The sequence below is a fragment of the Carya illinoinensis genome, chromosome 9 (genome assembly GCF_018687715.1).
Source record: "Carya illinoinensis cultivar Pawnee chromosome 9, C.illinoinensisPawnee_v1, whole genome shotgun sequence".
Classification (NCBI taxonomy): Eukaryota; Viridiplantae; Streptophyta; class Magnoliopsida; order Fagales; family Juglandaceae; genus Carya; species Carya illinoinensis.
Genome location: NC_056760.1, coordinates 20,315,828 through 20,334,573, shown reverse-complemented (window position 1 = coordinate 20,334,573; position 18,746 = coordinate 20,315,828). Strand labels below are relative to the sequence as shown.

Below are 18,746 nucleotides of genomic sequence, written 5' to 3'. Positions count from 1 at the left end.
AAAAATATTAAAAAAATGTATGAAACAAAAAGTGAAATACATGGGACACATTGGTGGCTGTAGTGCCACCTTTTGCATTAATTCCATATAATTAAGCCTCACATGGTTGTCCGCTCCACAGTTTGTTCCCAACTGCCCAAAATCTCAATTAATATAATCATACCTAGAAAAAACATATTTTCAATTTGTAGACACAACTAACACATAAAAGTACACATGAATTATCTCTCTCGATCAGCTCTCAATTAATTTAACCTAATACCAAAAGTTGATATCTCCCCTCTCCTTCCGGGACTCTCTCTCTCTCTTATTCTAAAAAAACATCTCTTGATCCGATTTTTGCCAGAGGAGGAGAAAGGCGTTTCTGGTTTCTCCTCCTTCTCCTTCCATCTTTTATCATTTCTTCTATTTCTTTCACTCATTCTCTCATTTTTGAGTTTATTTTTCTCCTTTCAAGGCCAAAAAATTAGATCTATAAATTTTTAACAACTCACAAGAGACACGCATAGCACAACAAGACTCTTAGACCATAAATCGTTTAGAGGATAATAGCAGTTTTGCGAAAATCACCGTGTGTGGTCTTCACACACCACATTTTTAACAACTCTTCTAGCCACACGTGCTGGATTAACGAAATTGCCATCACCAAATCTTTCAGATTTGACTTTTGTGATTGGAAAGAAATAAGCTTATTGCATTTACGCGGTGTCAAAGTCTATTGAAGTTAGTCCAAACTGTAATTTTTCAATTTTGTTTTCCTTATTGTATAGTAAAAATAAAAATGGAGTTCGTCACTTGGAAGGTTGTGTCCGTAGAGGTTAAGTCCTCCCTTACTATGAAGGTCGGGTGATGTTGAGTCTCTGTTTAGGTAGAGTATTTTTTCTTAAACATTTATTTGTAAAGAATATTAGTAGTAATGAAATCCAGATCAATCCAGTAATGTATTGGTAGAACTTCAAATAGTTGATATGAAGATATCCTTGCATGTATCTGGTCATAGATATAAATTTCTTTTGATGACTGAATAAATGATAATATTTTCTTTCAAAAAAATAAAGAAAAACTAATAGATAATAAAATACTCAATATCTATTTCATTCAAGAAACATTTATATATATATATATATATATATAAGAATCTTGTAATTTGGTCAATTCAAATCCTTAGACAAATCCACCACATGTGACTTAGCCAGCTAATTATGTTTTGAGGGATGTTATATAAACGACTAAGTCAAATAATGTGGTACTTGTCAATAGCCAATGACGCCTTGCCATGTGGCAGAAAATTTGTATGAGAAGGAAACTAATTTTTAAGCCACCGATTGGTAAATAAACCAGTACAGTGGGCCCTATATATACAACTTCTCCGAAATTCGTAGCTTAAATATAAATAAATAAATATAGGACAAGCATATAACAACATGTTTTCACACCTTTAGAGGGACAATAGTCAAATTTAATGATCGTTAATATTGTTCCCAATGTAGGAGAATCTAAAGGACAATTATTAGGTTCCAACCAACACAATAAAGCATCTCGATTATAATATAGTTCCATTAACTAATGTCGATTAATCAAAGGTTCTATAATTTTTTTTTTTTAAAATAGACTTCAATTCATTTTTAAATAAAAGAAGTTATAGCTGTGATTAATAATTATGGGTAACAAGTTCTGATTACAAGCTAACTACCTATCAATTTTACGCTCCCCACACACAGTTTTTATTGTGTCGGATAATGTCTAAAACTTCTAAGCTCTTTATTAACAAAACTGTACTGTAATGCGAAACTTTGTAAAACAGAATTGTCTATCTCGACTTGTCTATAAGAAAATAACTCATTACATTCCCACCTCTATAGGATTTTTATAGTTAGTTAGATGAATTTTATTTTACAATAATTTATTATATATATAAAAAGAAATAGTATTTGCAATTCTAATATTTACAAATTTCCTATTATTCTATTTAAAAAGAATAGATAAATCTTGAATCTATATAAAAAAATTAAGGGCAGCTGTGTGTAATATTAAATTCAAATTAGATTAGAAATTCAAAATTTAGAAAAAAAAACCTGAATAATCTTCCTAATGATTTCAACCTAAAAAGCCATTTTATGGAACCAAACCTTAAAAACGAATGTAAAGCCATTTTTTAGGGGGAAAAAAAAATTAATGCAATTTTTTGGTCAAGAAAATTCAGGGAACAACACAATGGAAGTTAAGCTGGACACGTAGCCATATATGATTGGCTCACTTTATAAAACGTTCACTTACTTCAGCCAATGAAATTCATATATAAATAGTTGCTTCAGATCAAGGGGGGACCATATCACGGCAGTGGGCCCAAAACGATTCTCCCACGCCGAAATGTGCTGGCCTCCAGGCTAGCAAAACCCTTGGGCAAGGCTAAAGAGAATCCCCAACGGCTCCCAAGTCTTCTGCGGTGGGCCCCCCGGGTAAGGTGACCGTTGGTGGGGTCCTATCTTCTTAGATTTTAAAAATTACATATCCGTTACAATGCTCCCTCAAATCTCCCTCCCCATTAACGAGGAAGAGGCCAGACCGCCGATAGCAAGTGTGAGCAAAGTTCAGGACCTAAAACAGCCTAAATCCAGGTGGGTTTCCTTTATGCTCTGATTTTCTTTTGTAGTGATTTTCCTTTCAGATTTATGGGGTTTTCTTACATTTTCTGTTTGGTGTTTGCCTATGTTTCCAGTCTGGTAGTATACATTAGCAACAATGACTGTTGAAGTTAATGCTGAAGAAACCCGGATGACCGAGGTTATTGCTGTTGTTCCTACTCAAGAAGAGACCGAGAAAGCTGTTGAAGGAGACGGAAAAGTGAAAGATGGGGATGAATCTAAGCCCAAAACAGTTGAAAAGTGCTCTTCTTATAGGGAAGAAAGCAACTTTCTCTCCGATCTTAAGGAGTTTGAGAAGAAGGCACTGAATGAGCTGAAAGCGAAACTCGAGGAATCCATCCTCGGCGACAATCTGTATAAGAAAGAGGGCCCGAAAAAGACAGATGAAAAATCGGTAGCAGACGAGAAAGATGCCAGAGGAGGCGATGAAAGTGAGAAAGCTGGGAGAGAAGAGGCCCAAAATGAGGAGGAAAGGAAACAAGATGGCGGGGATGAAAAGGAAAACACAGCACAAGAATGCAAGGAGGAGAAGAAACCCGATGCAGGTACTGAAGAATGCGAGGAGGAGAAGAAACCCAACGCAAGTAATGAAGAAAAAGGGGTTCAAACTGACACGGAAATCTCCCTTTGGGGAGTGCCCCTTTTGCCTAGTAAAGGCGCCGAGAGTACTGATGTAGTCCTACTAAAGTTCTTGAGGGCTAGGGAGTTCAAGGTGAATGATGCCTTTGAGATGCTCAAGAAGACACTTCAATGGAGGAAGGAGGCCCGGATCGATTCGATCTTGGACGAGGACTTGTGCGCGGATCTAAGCGCAGCGGCTTACATGAATGGTGTAGATCGCGAGGGTCACCCAGTTTGCTACAACATTTTCGGGGTGTTCGATAGCGAGGAGCTTTATCAGAAGACGTTTGGAAGCGAGGAGAAGCGTTCGCAGTTCCTGAGATGGAGGTGCCAGCTGATGGAGAAGGGTATTCAGAAGCTGGATTTGAAGCCCGGAGGTGCTTCTTCGTTGCTCCAAATCAACGATCTTAAGAAGTCCCCCGGACCCGCCAAGAAGGAGCTTCGGATTTCCACAAAGCAAGCGATTGGGATTCTACAAGACAATTACCCAGAACTCGTAGCCAAAAACGTTAGTCTCCCTAATGCTTTATATCATTTACCATATTTGGGAAAACCATTTTTTTCTTCGTTTTCTTATAGGGAATTGCTAATCATGTTCTGGGTCTTAATATGGATGCAGATCTTCATAAATGTTCCATTCTGGTACTATGCTCTCAACGCCCTAATATCTCCTTTCCTGACCCAAAGAACCAAAAGCAAATTCGTTGTTGCTCGTCCGGGAAAGGTCACAGAAACCCTGCTCAGGTAAGTATCATGGTCCTTCCATTGTCAAACATTGAATCCTTATTTTCCTACCCATTAGAAGCTGACAAAGTTAACCCGATTCTTCATTGCACAGGTACATTCCGATGGAGGAGATTCCTGAAAACTACGGCGGCTTCAAGAAGGAGAGAGATTTCGAGTTCTCCGGCGAAGACGGTGTGGCTTCAGAACTCATAATGAAGGCTGGATCAATTGAAACCATTGAGATACCCTCATTGGAGGTACCAAATATGGTTCTTTTACTCATGATGTTAACATGGAATTGCTGTTACTTGGAGCTTTGATAAAAATAAATGCTGATTAAAAATGGTGGCAGGTTGGAAGCACATTGGTCTGGGATTTGAGTGTTTTGGGCTGGGAAGTCAATTACAAGGAAGAATTCGTTCCGATCGATGAGGGCTCTTACACTATCATTGTGCAGAAGGCCAAGAAGATGGGCTCTCAGGAAGGACCTATTCGCAACAGTTTCAGAACCAATGAACCTGGGAAAGTTGTTCTCACAATCGAGAACACTTCGAGCAAGAAGAAGAGGGTTCTGCATCGGTACAAGGTCAACAAAAGCTACTAATTTGTCTTGGATTCATGTGCAGGGCAGAGGACAGATGCAAAAAAGTGGGAGAGAGATTTATTATTTTGATTCGTTCATTGTTACATTCTAAGTTATTTGAATTGGGGATATAGTCAAATTGAAAGTCAATTTCATTCTTTTGCAGAAGTAAAATATCAATAATGTAATTTGATTTGTTGCTCCGTTTGAATCCTTTTCCGTGGGGTTTTCTTGTGCAGACTCGTGAGAGGGAAATATTGTATTTTTCCATGTTTTGAAGAAATTAATATTGAGATGATGTTTTCTTTTCTTTAATTTTGTTACGGTTTTCTCAAATTTGTACTTGAAAATATTATTTTTCATCATATGTTAGAAAACTAAAGAGAAAGAAGTAGTTGCAAAGGTTTCCTAAAGTGTGTCTACTCAGCATAGAGGTCGGATGGCCAATGCTGATCTTTTCTAGAGTTTGTTTCTCAAGTCATTAGGAGGCATGATGCTTTAATGTATTTTTGAGAAAAGAAAACTTTCTATTCATATAACAAAGAAAGTTACAAATGTAAGTCCTACATACAAACAGGGACTCTTTGTCTATGGACAATATGATTTCAATGACATGGCAATACAATTGGGAATTTCCTCTAGTTTCCAATCAATACATTCTTCAATAGTTAGAGCATTCTTGGCCAGGTAGTGAGCCAGTTGGTTTGTAGACCTGCTAGTATGAGTGTCATTGCCCACCTTTCAAATCTTTGGAGAAGTTTGCACATCTGAGATGAGTAAACCTGCTTGGCCCCCCCATGTTGACCTTTCCCATTGATCTCTAGAATGATTTTCCTCATTCCAATTTCTTGTCCCAGCTACACTGCATGTCGAGTTGCAAAGGCTTCTACTAGGTGAGGTCTGGGAATAGAGGTTTGTTTAATCTCATAGTACACATGATTTGTCCCTCCCAGTTATGGATAATGACTCCAATGCCCACCCTGCACTTCTTTTGGTCTATAGCTGCGTCCTAGTTAAGTTTGTAATGACCAGTTGGAGGGGCTTTCCATTGGTTCATTGGTTCTGCACTAGTGACTTTCCTTTTTGTTGGGACTGCTGTGTTGCTTTGGAGTAGTCTTAATTCATGTAACTTTTGCCTTGTTTACTTTAGAATGATTAGAGGGCTGGTGAATTCTTTCTAAAAAATCGCCTCATTCCTTCTTTTCCATAGTCTCCAAGCCACCACTGCCATCTCAGTGAGTGTTTCATTGTCCATCTCCTCTAGCAGGTTTGTCACTAATTCTCTGAAGGATTGGTTTTGAAGACTCCTTTTTTGCAGTTTAATGGAACATGAGCCCCACACATCTTGCACAGATTCGCATTCTCAAATGGCATGTTCAGTGCTTTCAACTTGATGCAGGCATGTTGGACAGTTTGGTTCTTCAACAACTTTCTTCCTAAACAGGTTTTGCTTTGTTGGTAGAATATTTGCATGCCTTCCATCTGAAAAGTTTTTTGGATTTGGCATAGCTAGGCTTCACAATTTGCCCCAATTCTCTTTGACTATCTCACGACTAGATTGTCCCTTGGATCTCTGTTGGATGTCATTCTGCATGTGGTAAGCACTCCTTACTTTGAAAGTTCCATTGTTAGTGTCTCTCCATATTATCCTGTCAGGACTGTTACAGATGCTAATAGGGATTTTCTAAATTGATGCCGCTTCCTCTTCTGAGAAAATGTCTTTAATCAGATGTGTCTTCCATGCTTTTGTGTCTTGGTCTATTAATTCAACAAACTTTGCCTCTGGACTGAGTCTAGTGACTTTGGTTTGTATTTTGAATGATGTTGGGACTGGAATCCACTTGTCATGCCAGACCTTGGTCTTAAGGCCATTCCCAATTCTCCATATCATCCCTTCCTCAATTAGTGGTTTATTGTGCCAACCAATTTACATGCACAGCAACCAAGTCACAACATGCACAGCAACCAAGTCACATGCACAACAAACTATATAACATGCACAACAACCAAGTCACATGTAAACCGAACATTTGCGTGAAAACGCTCTATGGTTTGTGAGTTCCTAAATTCTTGAAGTTACCTTTTGGAGATCTTTTTTGTTTTCAATGCTAGGGCTCGCGCATGGCAATGCCCCCCTCCCCTACTGGTGTCCTTTACGCCGTCTGGGGGCTTGGATAGTGGAGTTGTTGGCAAAAAGTCATTTGCGTAGGCAATTCTGAGGCAAGAACTGGTTTCGTTCAAACTTCCTATGCGATATCCAGTGGACGTGAATGGTGAACCAGGGTTCATTTTTATGGAGTTTGAATTGTCAAAAGCAGTGGATGATTTCCAGTTTGCATTGGTTTTAAAGTTCTCACATTTTAGACCATTCATGGATAAGATTCGCTTGAATGTGGTTAAATCATGGGGTTTATTGGAGGTTCCGATCGTTAGCATTATAGATGAATTTCATGTGCTTATCCAGATATGTGGCCAGAGCATGATTTTGTGCATGCTTGGGCGAGAGAGGGACGTGTGATTGATGGATGTGTTTTCAAAATATTCTGATGGACAAAGGAGTTTGATCTACATGTTGAATCTTCTCTGGCGCCACAATGGATTTTCTTACCCGGTTTGCCTTTGCACATGTACAGAACCAATTGTTTACTTGGGCATAGACAATGCTACATTGAATAAAACGAGGGCCACAGGTGCATGGATGTGTGTAGAGGTGGATCTAAAGGAGGAACTAGTCAAAGGATTCTTGATTGTTGTTTCGGCAACTAGAACAATATGGTAGGAAGTAAGGTATGAAAAACTTGGTTTTTATTGCACTAAGTGTTGTAGACAAGGGCATACGAAAGTGGTTTGTTGTATGAGGGAGGCTAGGCATAAGGTGGGGGGAGGGCCAAGTAACCGTGCTCTGACCAAACAGCAAGTGTGGAAAGAGAGAACATGTGAGGATGAAAAAACAAATGAGAAGGTGAGGAAGAGAATGCAGTTGAAGGTTAGGTTTTGACGATTCCAGTGCAGTCTACAGAAGAATTACCAACGATTGAGAAAACTCTGGCCTTGGTTGAGGAGAAACATGGTAAGAAACTGTCAATGAATTAGCAGCAAGAACCAATATGCATGCCGAATGTCCTTGGGCAAACATACTCTATTTTTAAGGAACACTCTATGAAGAGAAACCTACTGAACCCGTGACATTGCAAGACTCTGTTCCTATACAGGGAAAGGAAGAAGGGAGTAGTGGAGTGTAGGTTGAAGTTGGAAGTCCTATGGTTGATTTATTATTTGTGGAAGATGTCCAAAGAAGAGGTTTCTTCGAGGGGAGCCAAACAGTTCTGGTATCCAAAATTCTAAAGTTGGAATGTAGGACTCAAATAGTGTCTGAAAATGATGGTGTAGTGGGGGAGGACCTATCAGTTTCACTTTCAAACTCTGAGGAAGGTGCTCCTAGAGCACTGGCTCGACAAAAACATTACAGCTCAGATCTTGAGAGTTGCCACGCCAGTTGCAAGGCTAAATCAAAGAAGCATATAGTAAGACAGTCACAACAGGTTTTATACCGACCCTCTAAACTCAATTTATGATTGATAACATTTTGGTTTGGAATTTGAGGGAGTTAGAAAGTTCTAGAAATAGATTGAAAAATTTAGTAAAGAAGCATGGTGTGTCTATTATTGGTTTGTTGGAGCCTTTTGTTGCAGTTGATAAAATGCCTCGTTTGGCTTATTCAATGTGGTTACCAAATTTTTGTAGTAATGCGGAAGTAGATGGTAAAATATGAATTTTTTGGAGTGAGAATTGTGATTGAGAGGTGCTATCTATGACTAATCAGTTAATTTTTGGGAGGTTTCAAATGGGCAAAGAGAAGCTCCTCATTTCATTTATCTATGTGAAGTGTAGCTGCATGGAGTGCAAAGAGATATGGCAAAGCTTAAAGGTTGTAAATTCATACGGAGCCCCATTGATTGTTGTATGGGATTTCAATATCATCCAGGGAAGATAGTAAAAGAGTTGGTGGTAATCCAAGGCCTGTTTCTTCGATGGAAGATTTTAATAGTTGTATTGATCACTGTGGTTTATTGGACCTCCAGGTTGTGCGTCACCGATTTTCATGGTGTAATGGCCATGAGGGTCATTCTAGAAGCTTGGCTCTTATGATATCCGCTTCCTTTTTTGTTAATTATGAGTTTCGTTTTATGTGCTGAGCCTCGATTTACATGCCGAGCCTCAATGGAGTGTTTTCAAAGTTATCCATTGGATTTCAAAACTAGATAGATATTTTAAAGTTTACAGATATTTTAAATATTTTGAAAATATTTATATGAGATATTTTCAATATTATTAGATAAGCTTATTTTTAAAGTAACACGTTATAATATTTTAATGAGCTTTAAAAATATTATAATTGTGGATAATTATTTAAATTAAATATTTTAGTCATTTTGAAATATTAAGAGATTTAACTTTACATTGAAAACTCTAAATTAATTTAAATGATTTTATTCTCTTTGAGTAATTAACGATACTTCATCATTTTAAATAATGATGAAAAAATATTTATTTTATAAAATAATATTCTATCTTAATTCCTCTCAAGTGTTTTATTTACACTTAAGCATTTTCAAATCAGTATTTAAACTCATCGTTAAATCTTTTTGAAGATTCCGAAACGAAGGACTTGAATTAAATACCCAAGCCCTTATTTTTTCCTCATCACTTTTCTCTTTTACTTCTTCTCTCTCCTCTCTCTCTCTCCCAGCCCGATGCCTTTCTTCCTTTCTTCACCGTGTGTGACCTTCAGCTCCTCCAGTTGCCGTACCTCACCTCCTCCACCTGCATGTTCCCCTCCCACCAGTGAGCTCTACCCCACCGGTGGTGAGCTACACGGGCAGCCCTCCCTCTCCCTTTCTCCCTCCAACCGAATAGGTCTTCAAGCTCATTCCTCCTCCTAGCACTACCATGCACGACCAAAACTGCCACCGAGCACCACCAACGGCTTCACCACATCATGGGCTTCCTCCCCATGTCCTCTTTTCCCCTATCTCTCTCTCTTTCTTCGATGGGTCTCAACAACCATACGTTCGGTTGCACCATCGTGCATGGCTACCCACGGCGTCTCACCATCACTATCTTGTTCCTCTCATCACCATGACCTTCCCCAACAATTTTCATGCCCAATGGAGCTTTGCACATCTCTCACTCTCCAAGGTGACTCTCGTTTCGAATGTGCTTCCAAGTGTAGAAGTGTCAAGTTGTATTAAGGATAAGTCCAGAATCGTATTCCACAGGGACAATGGGTTATCAAAGCGTATAGGAGATTTGTGAGTAACAAATGAATCAAGTATGAGTGATGAAAATAAAATTCAAATGCAATGAAAAAAAAAGATAATCGAAGTTAAAATAAGAGTTTCTTAAGAAAAACAAATTAACGAACACTTGGGTTGGGTATGAGACTCTCTTTATTTTGGATTCTAGATAATTTTCTCGATTAACAACCCAATCAAGGCATTGATAATCGGAAGATAAAAAGGTTAAGCTCAAGTTTTGCAATATTTTCCTAAGGGATTTTCTATTTTACTAGCCGAACAAACAAACGAGAGAAGCCTTGATAATTTTCAAGCTTTTGTTGTGCCTTACGTCAACAACAAAACAAGAGCAAGAGCTTCAATCTATTTTCAATTTAAATCCAACTAGTAACTTAGTGAAATCAACATTCAACCATAAAATATTGCATTAAACTAGAATTTAAAATAAATTAAATCTCATTCCACAACTCAAGCTTCAAAAATTAGCTACACATAATAATTCTAACAACAAAGATTAATCTAAGTAAAGCCATAACAAAAACTGAAAAGAAATAAAAATAAATAAATAAAACCACAAGCTCCACGCCGACTCGACTAAGAACTTAGGAAAGAAAACTGGGCAACTAAAAAATAATAAAACTGAAAATGAGTCCTCTGAAATAACAACTGAAAAACATACAACGTAAAGCAAAAAAATGAAACCAGCGCCACAAGGCCACCGACTCCCCTGCGTCTCTAAAGGAACGAAAATGTGTAAAAAAGAAAACAGCCAAAAGAACAATGAAACTCGAGAGGAAGAGAGGGCCTTCTGTCCGTCTGAAATCTTAAACTAAAGACTAGTAGAATAATAAAAACGAGAGAGTTCTGAAATGAAAAAAAAAAAGAAACTAAAACAGAAAATTCCCAAAAGATGAAAACGAAAAAGTAAGTAAATTAAATGTTGAACTAAACTGCAGGAAAATAAAAATAAGAACTACTCCTACTGCCTAACGAAAACAACCCAGCAATAAAACTCAAAAGCCAAAAATAATGAAACCGAGAGAGAGAGTTCTGTCTCCAACGAAAAATGCAAAACAAATAATGTCCCCAAGACAATAAACTAGCTGCTTCTCTTAAACGAGAAGAAAAGAAAGAAAACTGAAACTCCAAGCTCCTACTGCCCCCAAACCGAAAGCAAGAAAAATGAATGAAGGTAAAAGTCAAGAAAACAGCCGCCCAAGTCTTGCCCCCTGCTGCTGCCAAACGAAGACTCCCAGCCGTATAAAACAAGTTGAGAAGTAAAGAGTCAAAGATCTCCTGCTGCTGCTTTCGGTCCAGCTATCCTCCATCTGCTGCTGCACGTTCAGTCATCCGAAAAAGAAGGAAGAATGATTCTTTGCTGATCAACGTGATTTGTTCCAGCATGCAGAGTGTGAGCTGTCATTGACCTTCCATGTGCAGAAGCAAGAAAAGCTTGCCTTCTAGCAACATGTTTTCTGCATTGGTGTGCTGCTGGTCCACATTTTGGTCTGCATGTGTGCTGTTGTGGTCCGAATGATGCTGCATGTGTGCTGTCCATGTGGGTTTGTTGCTGCACGTTCATCTACTCGGAAAAGAAGAACAAATCTGCTGTCCTGCATGTGTGAGCCACTGTGGGTCCAGCTGTGTGCTGTCCATATGGGTTTGGTCTGTTGCATGTGTAAGTTTTCTGCTCCAGCCGTCCAAGGGTCTGCATGTGTGAGTTGCTATGAGTGGCTGTTGTCCGAGTGATCTTGTTGCTGCATGCCGAGTGTGTGCTGTCAGTTTATACAATTCACAGCAAATGTGCAGCTCATGCTGCACGTGTATTGCATGTGTGTTGCATGTCTTGCAATGGTCAGCATGTGTACATTCACACTTGAATAATATCTTTACTGTGTATTGCTCAAACTACCCCTGTTATGAGAGGAATAAAAATGAAATATTTATTGTCATATGAAACAATTGTATTATAAATCTTTTTAAGCACAAAAATACCAGAATTTATCAATTGACTCAAGTATTGTGATCTATTGCATAATTAAGTACTTAAATCATTTTTTATTAAACAATTTGTTTGTTTAAGTAACTTAATCATGCAGTTTTAGCGCTTCATCACAAGGCACGAGTTGCACCTTTATTGGCCGATCCACCACCGTGACCCACTGCCCAGCCACCACCTCACCACCATACCTCCCTCTACCTCTCCCTAGCTTTCCATGAAATTCCATAGCCTTCCTCCACCTCAAGCACCCTCACTCTCTTTTGGATGCACTGTTTACGGCGTGATGCTGCCATGCTCCGCCACCTCAGACCACCATGAGGCCACCTGGAGCCTTTCCAAGACTACGCCTAGCTATTTTCAAGCCCAAACCGCCACTTTACGTGGTGGACAACCATCGTACGTGGTGTTAACTGCCACGTACGACTCCTCCGACGCCTTGATCATGATGGGCAGTGAGCGACGCACGTGTTATCCCATCGATGTTATAACCCTCTATCTCTCGTTATTTATGTTTATAGTAGTTGGTTGGTTGGACTGTAAACTGTGTAGTTAGTAATTGTGGAGTTCGCTGTGTAGTTGTGAAGTGAAGTGTAGTTGTGAAGTATTGGGCTTGATTGTGCAGTGTTGTGGACTGTGCTATGAAAATGGGGTGAGATGGATGCCATAGTTGTGATGCGGCATAAAGTGTGAAGGGAATACACATGGAGCGTACTCTGTGTAGTGCAGTGAAGCACCGGGTGATGTACACTGTAGTAACGTGTGGCGTAGAGTGAATAGAGTACACGTGGCACGTGCTCTGTGCTGTATGGAGATGCATCATATGATGTGCGTCGTGATAATAAGTGATGTAGTGAAGAGAGTATGCACCATGTTGTGTAGCAATGCACCGTGAGGCATGCATCGTAATGATATGTGTCATAGTGTGTATGGAAGAGAGTTCAGGTGAGTGTATTTTGTGCTATGTTGTATGTTGTGATACACCGGACTACATGTTGCGAAGGGTTGGATGGCATAGCGGAGAAGCGTGGAGTGTGTGGTGTAGTGTCGGGAACTATGTAACAGTATCTCGAAGTAGTAGTGTGACGCCCCCAATTCCCATGTATGGATATGTGAAAAATCGAAGCGTCGGGATAATGACAACATGGGTCACCATCCTATCGCCAAGTGCTAAGTGTGTGTACATGCAACAAGTGTACAATAAAAACACGCAGCGGATGATAAAAGTCTTATAACTAAGTACCAGAATTTTTGTTTAATACAAACCCGTTTAAAACATACATAATAAAATATTACAAGTCTCAAATATCGTTTCAAAACCAAACTACAAGGCATAAAACTCCAAATCAAAACTCTAGCAGAGCCGCCTCCTTGGGCTTAGCCTCCTCCTCCTCCTCGACATCTGCATCAAAATCTATAGTACCAAAATGGTGCCGCAGGTAAGTAACATTCCAAATGTCACAAGATAAAAATATATTAAACTCAATAATATGCATGAAATGATATTAAATGCACATATCCCAGAAATTCACATTTTTCCGTGCACGTCAAAAAACTCATTCTGGCCAAAAAAACATATCCTTTAAAACCAATTCTTGCTATTATCCCAAATAATGGCCCAAATCAAGAAAACCACCATTTTCCCAGAAAATGGATCACAATAACTTCAAGCAAAACCTCGCCATTTTTCCAGAAAATGGCTCTTGTCTAATATCCAAAACTTGTTCTAATTTATTGCATGCACCATGATCTCCCCTAGGGATCATCCACACACTCTAGCTCCTGTGCCACACCGTAAGTAATAACTACGCATGTGACACCTAAATGAGTGATGCTCAGTCTCGCGCCTAGCGCGTACCTGGACCAGGCCATAGTCCCTGCCAGTTTAGGAACCACGGAGTCGACACGACAGCGTTATCGTACCGTGTGATCCGGTCATCGCCCAGTGACAACCCAGGGGATGTCACTCAGTATTATCCACTCTTGAGTGACCAGAGGAGCTCTACAGAGATAATACCCCATCCCGGCTTGGGGTCGTGATACACACGCACCCGAAAATCCATTTACACAAATAAAATCAGTTTTTCTCAATTTAATACATGCACATGAATGCATCATGCAATGTACCCCTTAAGATACAATTCATCTAACAAATAACAATATCAACAACTCCGTCCTCAAATCCATCCGACCCCCGACTCCTCGGACTCAGTCCGGAATTAACCAACCAGTTAATGGATTTATTGTAAAAGTAATAATATATTTAAATCTAAAATAGAGTTTGAAAAATACTTACAGCGCTATATGATAATTTTTAAAGGATCAAAAAGCTGCAAACGGCAGAGAAAAAGCAACGTAACAGTGTAAAATACACTGTAGCCGTGGGTTGTAAAATATGCACTTTCGAATGGGGACAAACCAAGACTTGAAATTGATAGGGAATGGCCTAGAGATGTTTATGAAGCTAATGGAAGTGAGATTTGGCCGTGGGTGGCAGTGGAAATGGCGGTGGGAGTGAAAAATAGCAAAAACAAGGATGAGCTTGTGGGAGCTGCTCCAGGAACAGATCAAAACTGGAAATGGGTGATTTAGGATGGCAAGTGATAGGTGATGAAGTGGTAAAGAGATGGTGGCAGGAGGTGGAACAACAGCGGTTGAAATGCACAAAAATCGCGAGGCTTGGAGCAGCTCTCAGGGCAAACGACGGTTCGGATGGAGGTGAAATTTTGTGGAGAGGTTCACCGGTCAAAGGAGAAGAGAACTGGGTGTGTGGTGTAGGTCATGGTGGCCAGAAGGAGGCGGTTTGGGCTGTAGAAGGCAAACAGCGACAGAGGAGAGCGAGAGAACGTGCAGCACGTGGAAGAGAAGAGCGGAGAAGAAAGAAAAAAGAGAAGAAAAAAAAAGAAAAGATGGAAAAAAAAAAGAAAAAGAAAAGAGAAAAAGAAAAGACGGGGAAAAGAAATGAGGTCCAATTCTCACCTCCGGAGTCCAAAAACTGATCCGACGAAAATAATTTTAAAAACTATAAAATGACTAAATTAATTTAAACACCACATCAAGTTAAAATATAATAAATAATTAGTAAAAACTAACAACTAATTTTTAAATCCAAAAACAAACTAAAATAAATTACACAACAATTTAAATTCAAGAAGATAATTAATATTAAGAAAGCTCCACAAAACAAATATCACAACTAAATAAATCTAATTAAAATACAATAAATTAAAATAAAAGAACTAATATTTTAATTAAATTAAAATATTCCTTCAGTGAAAATATACGTAAAAATGGGGTATCACAAGTAGTGATGTGGCTTGTAGTTCGGGATGATGGTTGTTACCTTGCGGTTGACTTATGGCTAAAAGTATATGGAAGTGGTGGAAAAGTATAAGAGAGTGCAACGGAAGCATGATGGGCGTCGTGACGTAACTTGGGATTTGTCTCGAGCTACGTGATGTGACAGAGGTGCATTTGTGGATGTAGTCCTCTTGTTAAGTGTCAGGAACTGGGTAACAGTATCCTAAAATAGTGGTGATGTGGCCTGTAGTCTAGAGTGACGGGTGTCACCTTGTGGTTGACTTATGGCTAAGAGTATATGGAAGTGGTGGAAAAGTATCAGAGGGTGCATAGAAGCATGATGAGCACTGTGACGTGACTCGGGATTTTACTTGAGCTACGTGGCATGACAAGTTTATCATATACAATGGATAATCTATCCTCAGCATAATTACATGGTCTTTTAGCCCCATAGTTGGCTTGAATTCATGTAGCCTGTCTGGATGGGAATGAGGATTTAGTATGGGCTAGGATACATGAAGGTAGTAATGGGTAAGTTGTCTAGGATTGGGATGCATGACTTAGTCAATCTGAGTCATGCGTTGGAATGTGGAAATAGAAGAATGAGACGGAGGCCTTAGTGTCTTAACCCTAAGGCAAATCTTGGGAATTCACTTTAAGGAATAGGACCCCGAAGGTTTTAGCATAGTAAATGGCACGTAAGAGCCCAGGGATGGATGGAGAGTGTTCCAAGTGAGACATAGTTCTATTTTTAGTATAATTGCTTATGCATTAGATAGATGATGATGTAAGGTTATTTGTATGCATGTATGTTGTCATTTGACACGCACATGAATGGATTGCATAGAATGAGCATGGCATGAAGTCCAGGTAAGTATTGCGTTTATACTCTTTTAGAATTTTTCTTATATAAATGAAGATGAAAACGAAAGCTTTTTCTCTAAAAAGGAAAATGAAACTTTTTCCTCCATGAGACATGCTTTACGAAAAAGAAAATGAAACTTAAGTTTTCAAGTAAAAGTATGTAAAGGCTGTCCTTGGCAACCCCTTTTCAAGCATCCAAAGTATGTATTTGTAAGCATGTGAATGGATGCTATATGTGGTACGTATTGTATGTATGTTCACGAAAGGAAGCGAACTGAAGCTTTAAACGATGGAAGAACAGACGCTTTTAAAATGAAAGGAAAGACTTTTATAGAAATGACTTCTTCTAAAACAACTTTTATGAAAAGAAAGAAAACTATTATCTTTTAAAATGACTTTACGAATAAATTGAACTGAAGAACCATAAGAAATGTAAGAACAGTAAGGACTGGAATGAACGAAAGGACTGTAAAGGATTGAAAGGACTATAAAGGAAAGGAAATAACTTAAAAAGAATGGATGGACTGAATGCATGATGTATAAAAACACGTAACGGCTGCATGAATGGAATGGAAAAGGTACCAAATGGACTGGACTAGGCAGATTACAATGCCGGGTAAGTAGTATTAGTAATGCACCCAGTGCTGCACCCTGACAGAATGGATTTCCAACCTGTGGCCACTAGCTAAATCAGGTCTAAAAGACTGCTAACCCCAACACACGGGGCATAATAGTGTGCTACAATGGCCAATGAAAGTGATAAGAAAGAAAAAATGCATGTATGTGTGAAAAGACGTATGCATGAATGTATGAATGAAAAGATGTAAGCATGAAAAGACTCTTTAAGAAATGAAGGTAGGGATGCATGGGGACTTGGTTTAAAGAAGAAAACATGTTTTTAAAGAAAAACCCTACCTCGCAATATTTTAAAATGAAAAGAATGTCTATGCATGCTATGTATGATATGTATGTATGGAATGATAACTGCATGACTAAAAACCTATGTTATTATATTTTAATTGTAAGAAGTAATGCTTATGAGTCATCGACTTATTTTAGCTTTTATGTTTGCCCTCCCAGGGATACGATGAGCATGACAGGTTAGGACGGGCATAGCCCAAGGGGAAAAGCACGAAAGCCTAGACAAGATATTTTGTATGAGAAACTTAAGTTATAAAATTTAATATTTTCTGTTGTAATCTTTTAATTAAGAAAAAATGAATTTTAATTACAACATGGAGTCTTCTGTATCCTGACATGAGAGGAAAATAAATTTTAAAAGGAATCGTAATTTCTGTCGATTTTTATTAAAATCATTTTGTAAATATTCATTTTGCAAATGGATTTCCTTTAGATTTCTTTGAATATCTTAAAAGGAAGACGTCGGATCATTGCCCTATGCTCATTTACTTTCACAAACTACTGGTAAGCTATGGCCCTCATCCATTCCATTTTCAAAATATATGGGTTTCTAGTGCAGATTTATAAGTTGTGTGGAAGAGGTTTGGAAGGAACCTACTACAACGGTGTGTCTTTTATGTTTGGCAGAAAAATTGAAGAAAACGAAGCTTGCACACCATGCTTGGAATAAACAAGTTTTTGGGCACATTGGATAGACTATTAAAGATTTAGAAGAGAGATTGGAGGTATTAGAGAGTCGGTTACAAGGTGGCTTTGATCATGAAGTTGAATGTGATTACTTGGTCACAAAAGTTGAACTGGATACTTGGGAACATCGTTAATAATCCAAACTTTCTCAATTGGCAAAGAAGAGATGGCTTTTAGAAGGTGATCAGAATGCAAAATTTTTTCATGTAGTTGTTAACCAACAGAGAAAAAATAAAGTTATTTCTAATATGAGGCTAGAGAATGGAACAATTTTGGAGTCACCGGAACAAGTCCATCAAGGTGCTTTAAATTATTTTTAGAACAATTTGTTGACCCCTTTTTTGTTGAATAGGCAGATCTATCACCTCTTATTTAGTGCTCTATATCGTAGGAAAATCATTTGGCTCTAGCTATAGCTCTGTCTGATGCTGAGATTTTTGCCGCTTTAAAATCAATACTGAAAGAGAGTTCTCGCTGACTGGATGGTTTTGGTTTGAGCTTCTATTTAAGTTGTTGGGATTTAATCAAAGAGGATGTCGTCGAGGCAGCTAAGGATTTTTTTTCGGGTTCTCCTTTACCCAGATTTTATATGGCATTGTATTTGATTTTGATTCTGAAGGTGGAGGATCTTAAAAGTTTTGACAAGTTTTGCCCTATCAGCCTTTGCTTAGTTCTTATAAAATTTTTTCAAAGGTTCTAGTGCAATAGATGACCTCTTTTTTTTTTTTTTTGTTAATCTCATTCAATTTCTCACGAACAAGGAGTCTTTATTCCAGGTCGTAGCATCTTTGAAATATAACTTTGGCACAAGAATTTGACGCCAGACAGAAAAGCGATTATCCTGCAAGCTAGTTCTAACAGATGATTCACAAGAGAAAAATCGCCCAAAACCAGAGAGAAACGTCTCTAGGGTTTAACTGAATATTATAAAATCAAGCAAAATGAAAATTAGCCCACAAGCCGGACTGTAGCCAAAAATCTTGTTTATCCGAATTTTGCCAAAAATAGCAAAATCTCGGAAATCACTCCAAATTGAAATTCGAAATAAAATCTTATGTGCGATTCCGACACCCGTAACCAAAGCTATGGCTAAAAGACTGAAA

General features: G+C 38.6%; 1 protein-coding gene across 1 annotated transcript; it reads left to right on the top strand.

Moving 5' to 3' along the window:
- The first annotated feature begins 2,460 nt into the window (after positions 1–2,460).
- On the top strand, positions 2,461–4,890 carry LOC122277720 (patellin-4). The gene is made up of 5 exons (XM_043087813.1): positions 2,461–2,618; positions 2,720–3,774; positions 3,886–4,010; positions 4,105–4,249; positions 4,345–4,890. The coding sequence occupies exons 2-5, from the start codon at positions 2,743–2,745 to the stop codon at positions 4,594–4,596; spliced, it is 1,554 nt and encodes a 517-aa protein (XP_042943747.1). The 5' UTR covers positions 2,461–2,618; positions 2,720–2,742; the 3' UTR covers positions 4,597–4,890.
- Positions 4,891–18,746: the final 13,856 nt, after the last annotated feature.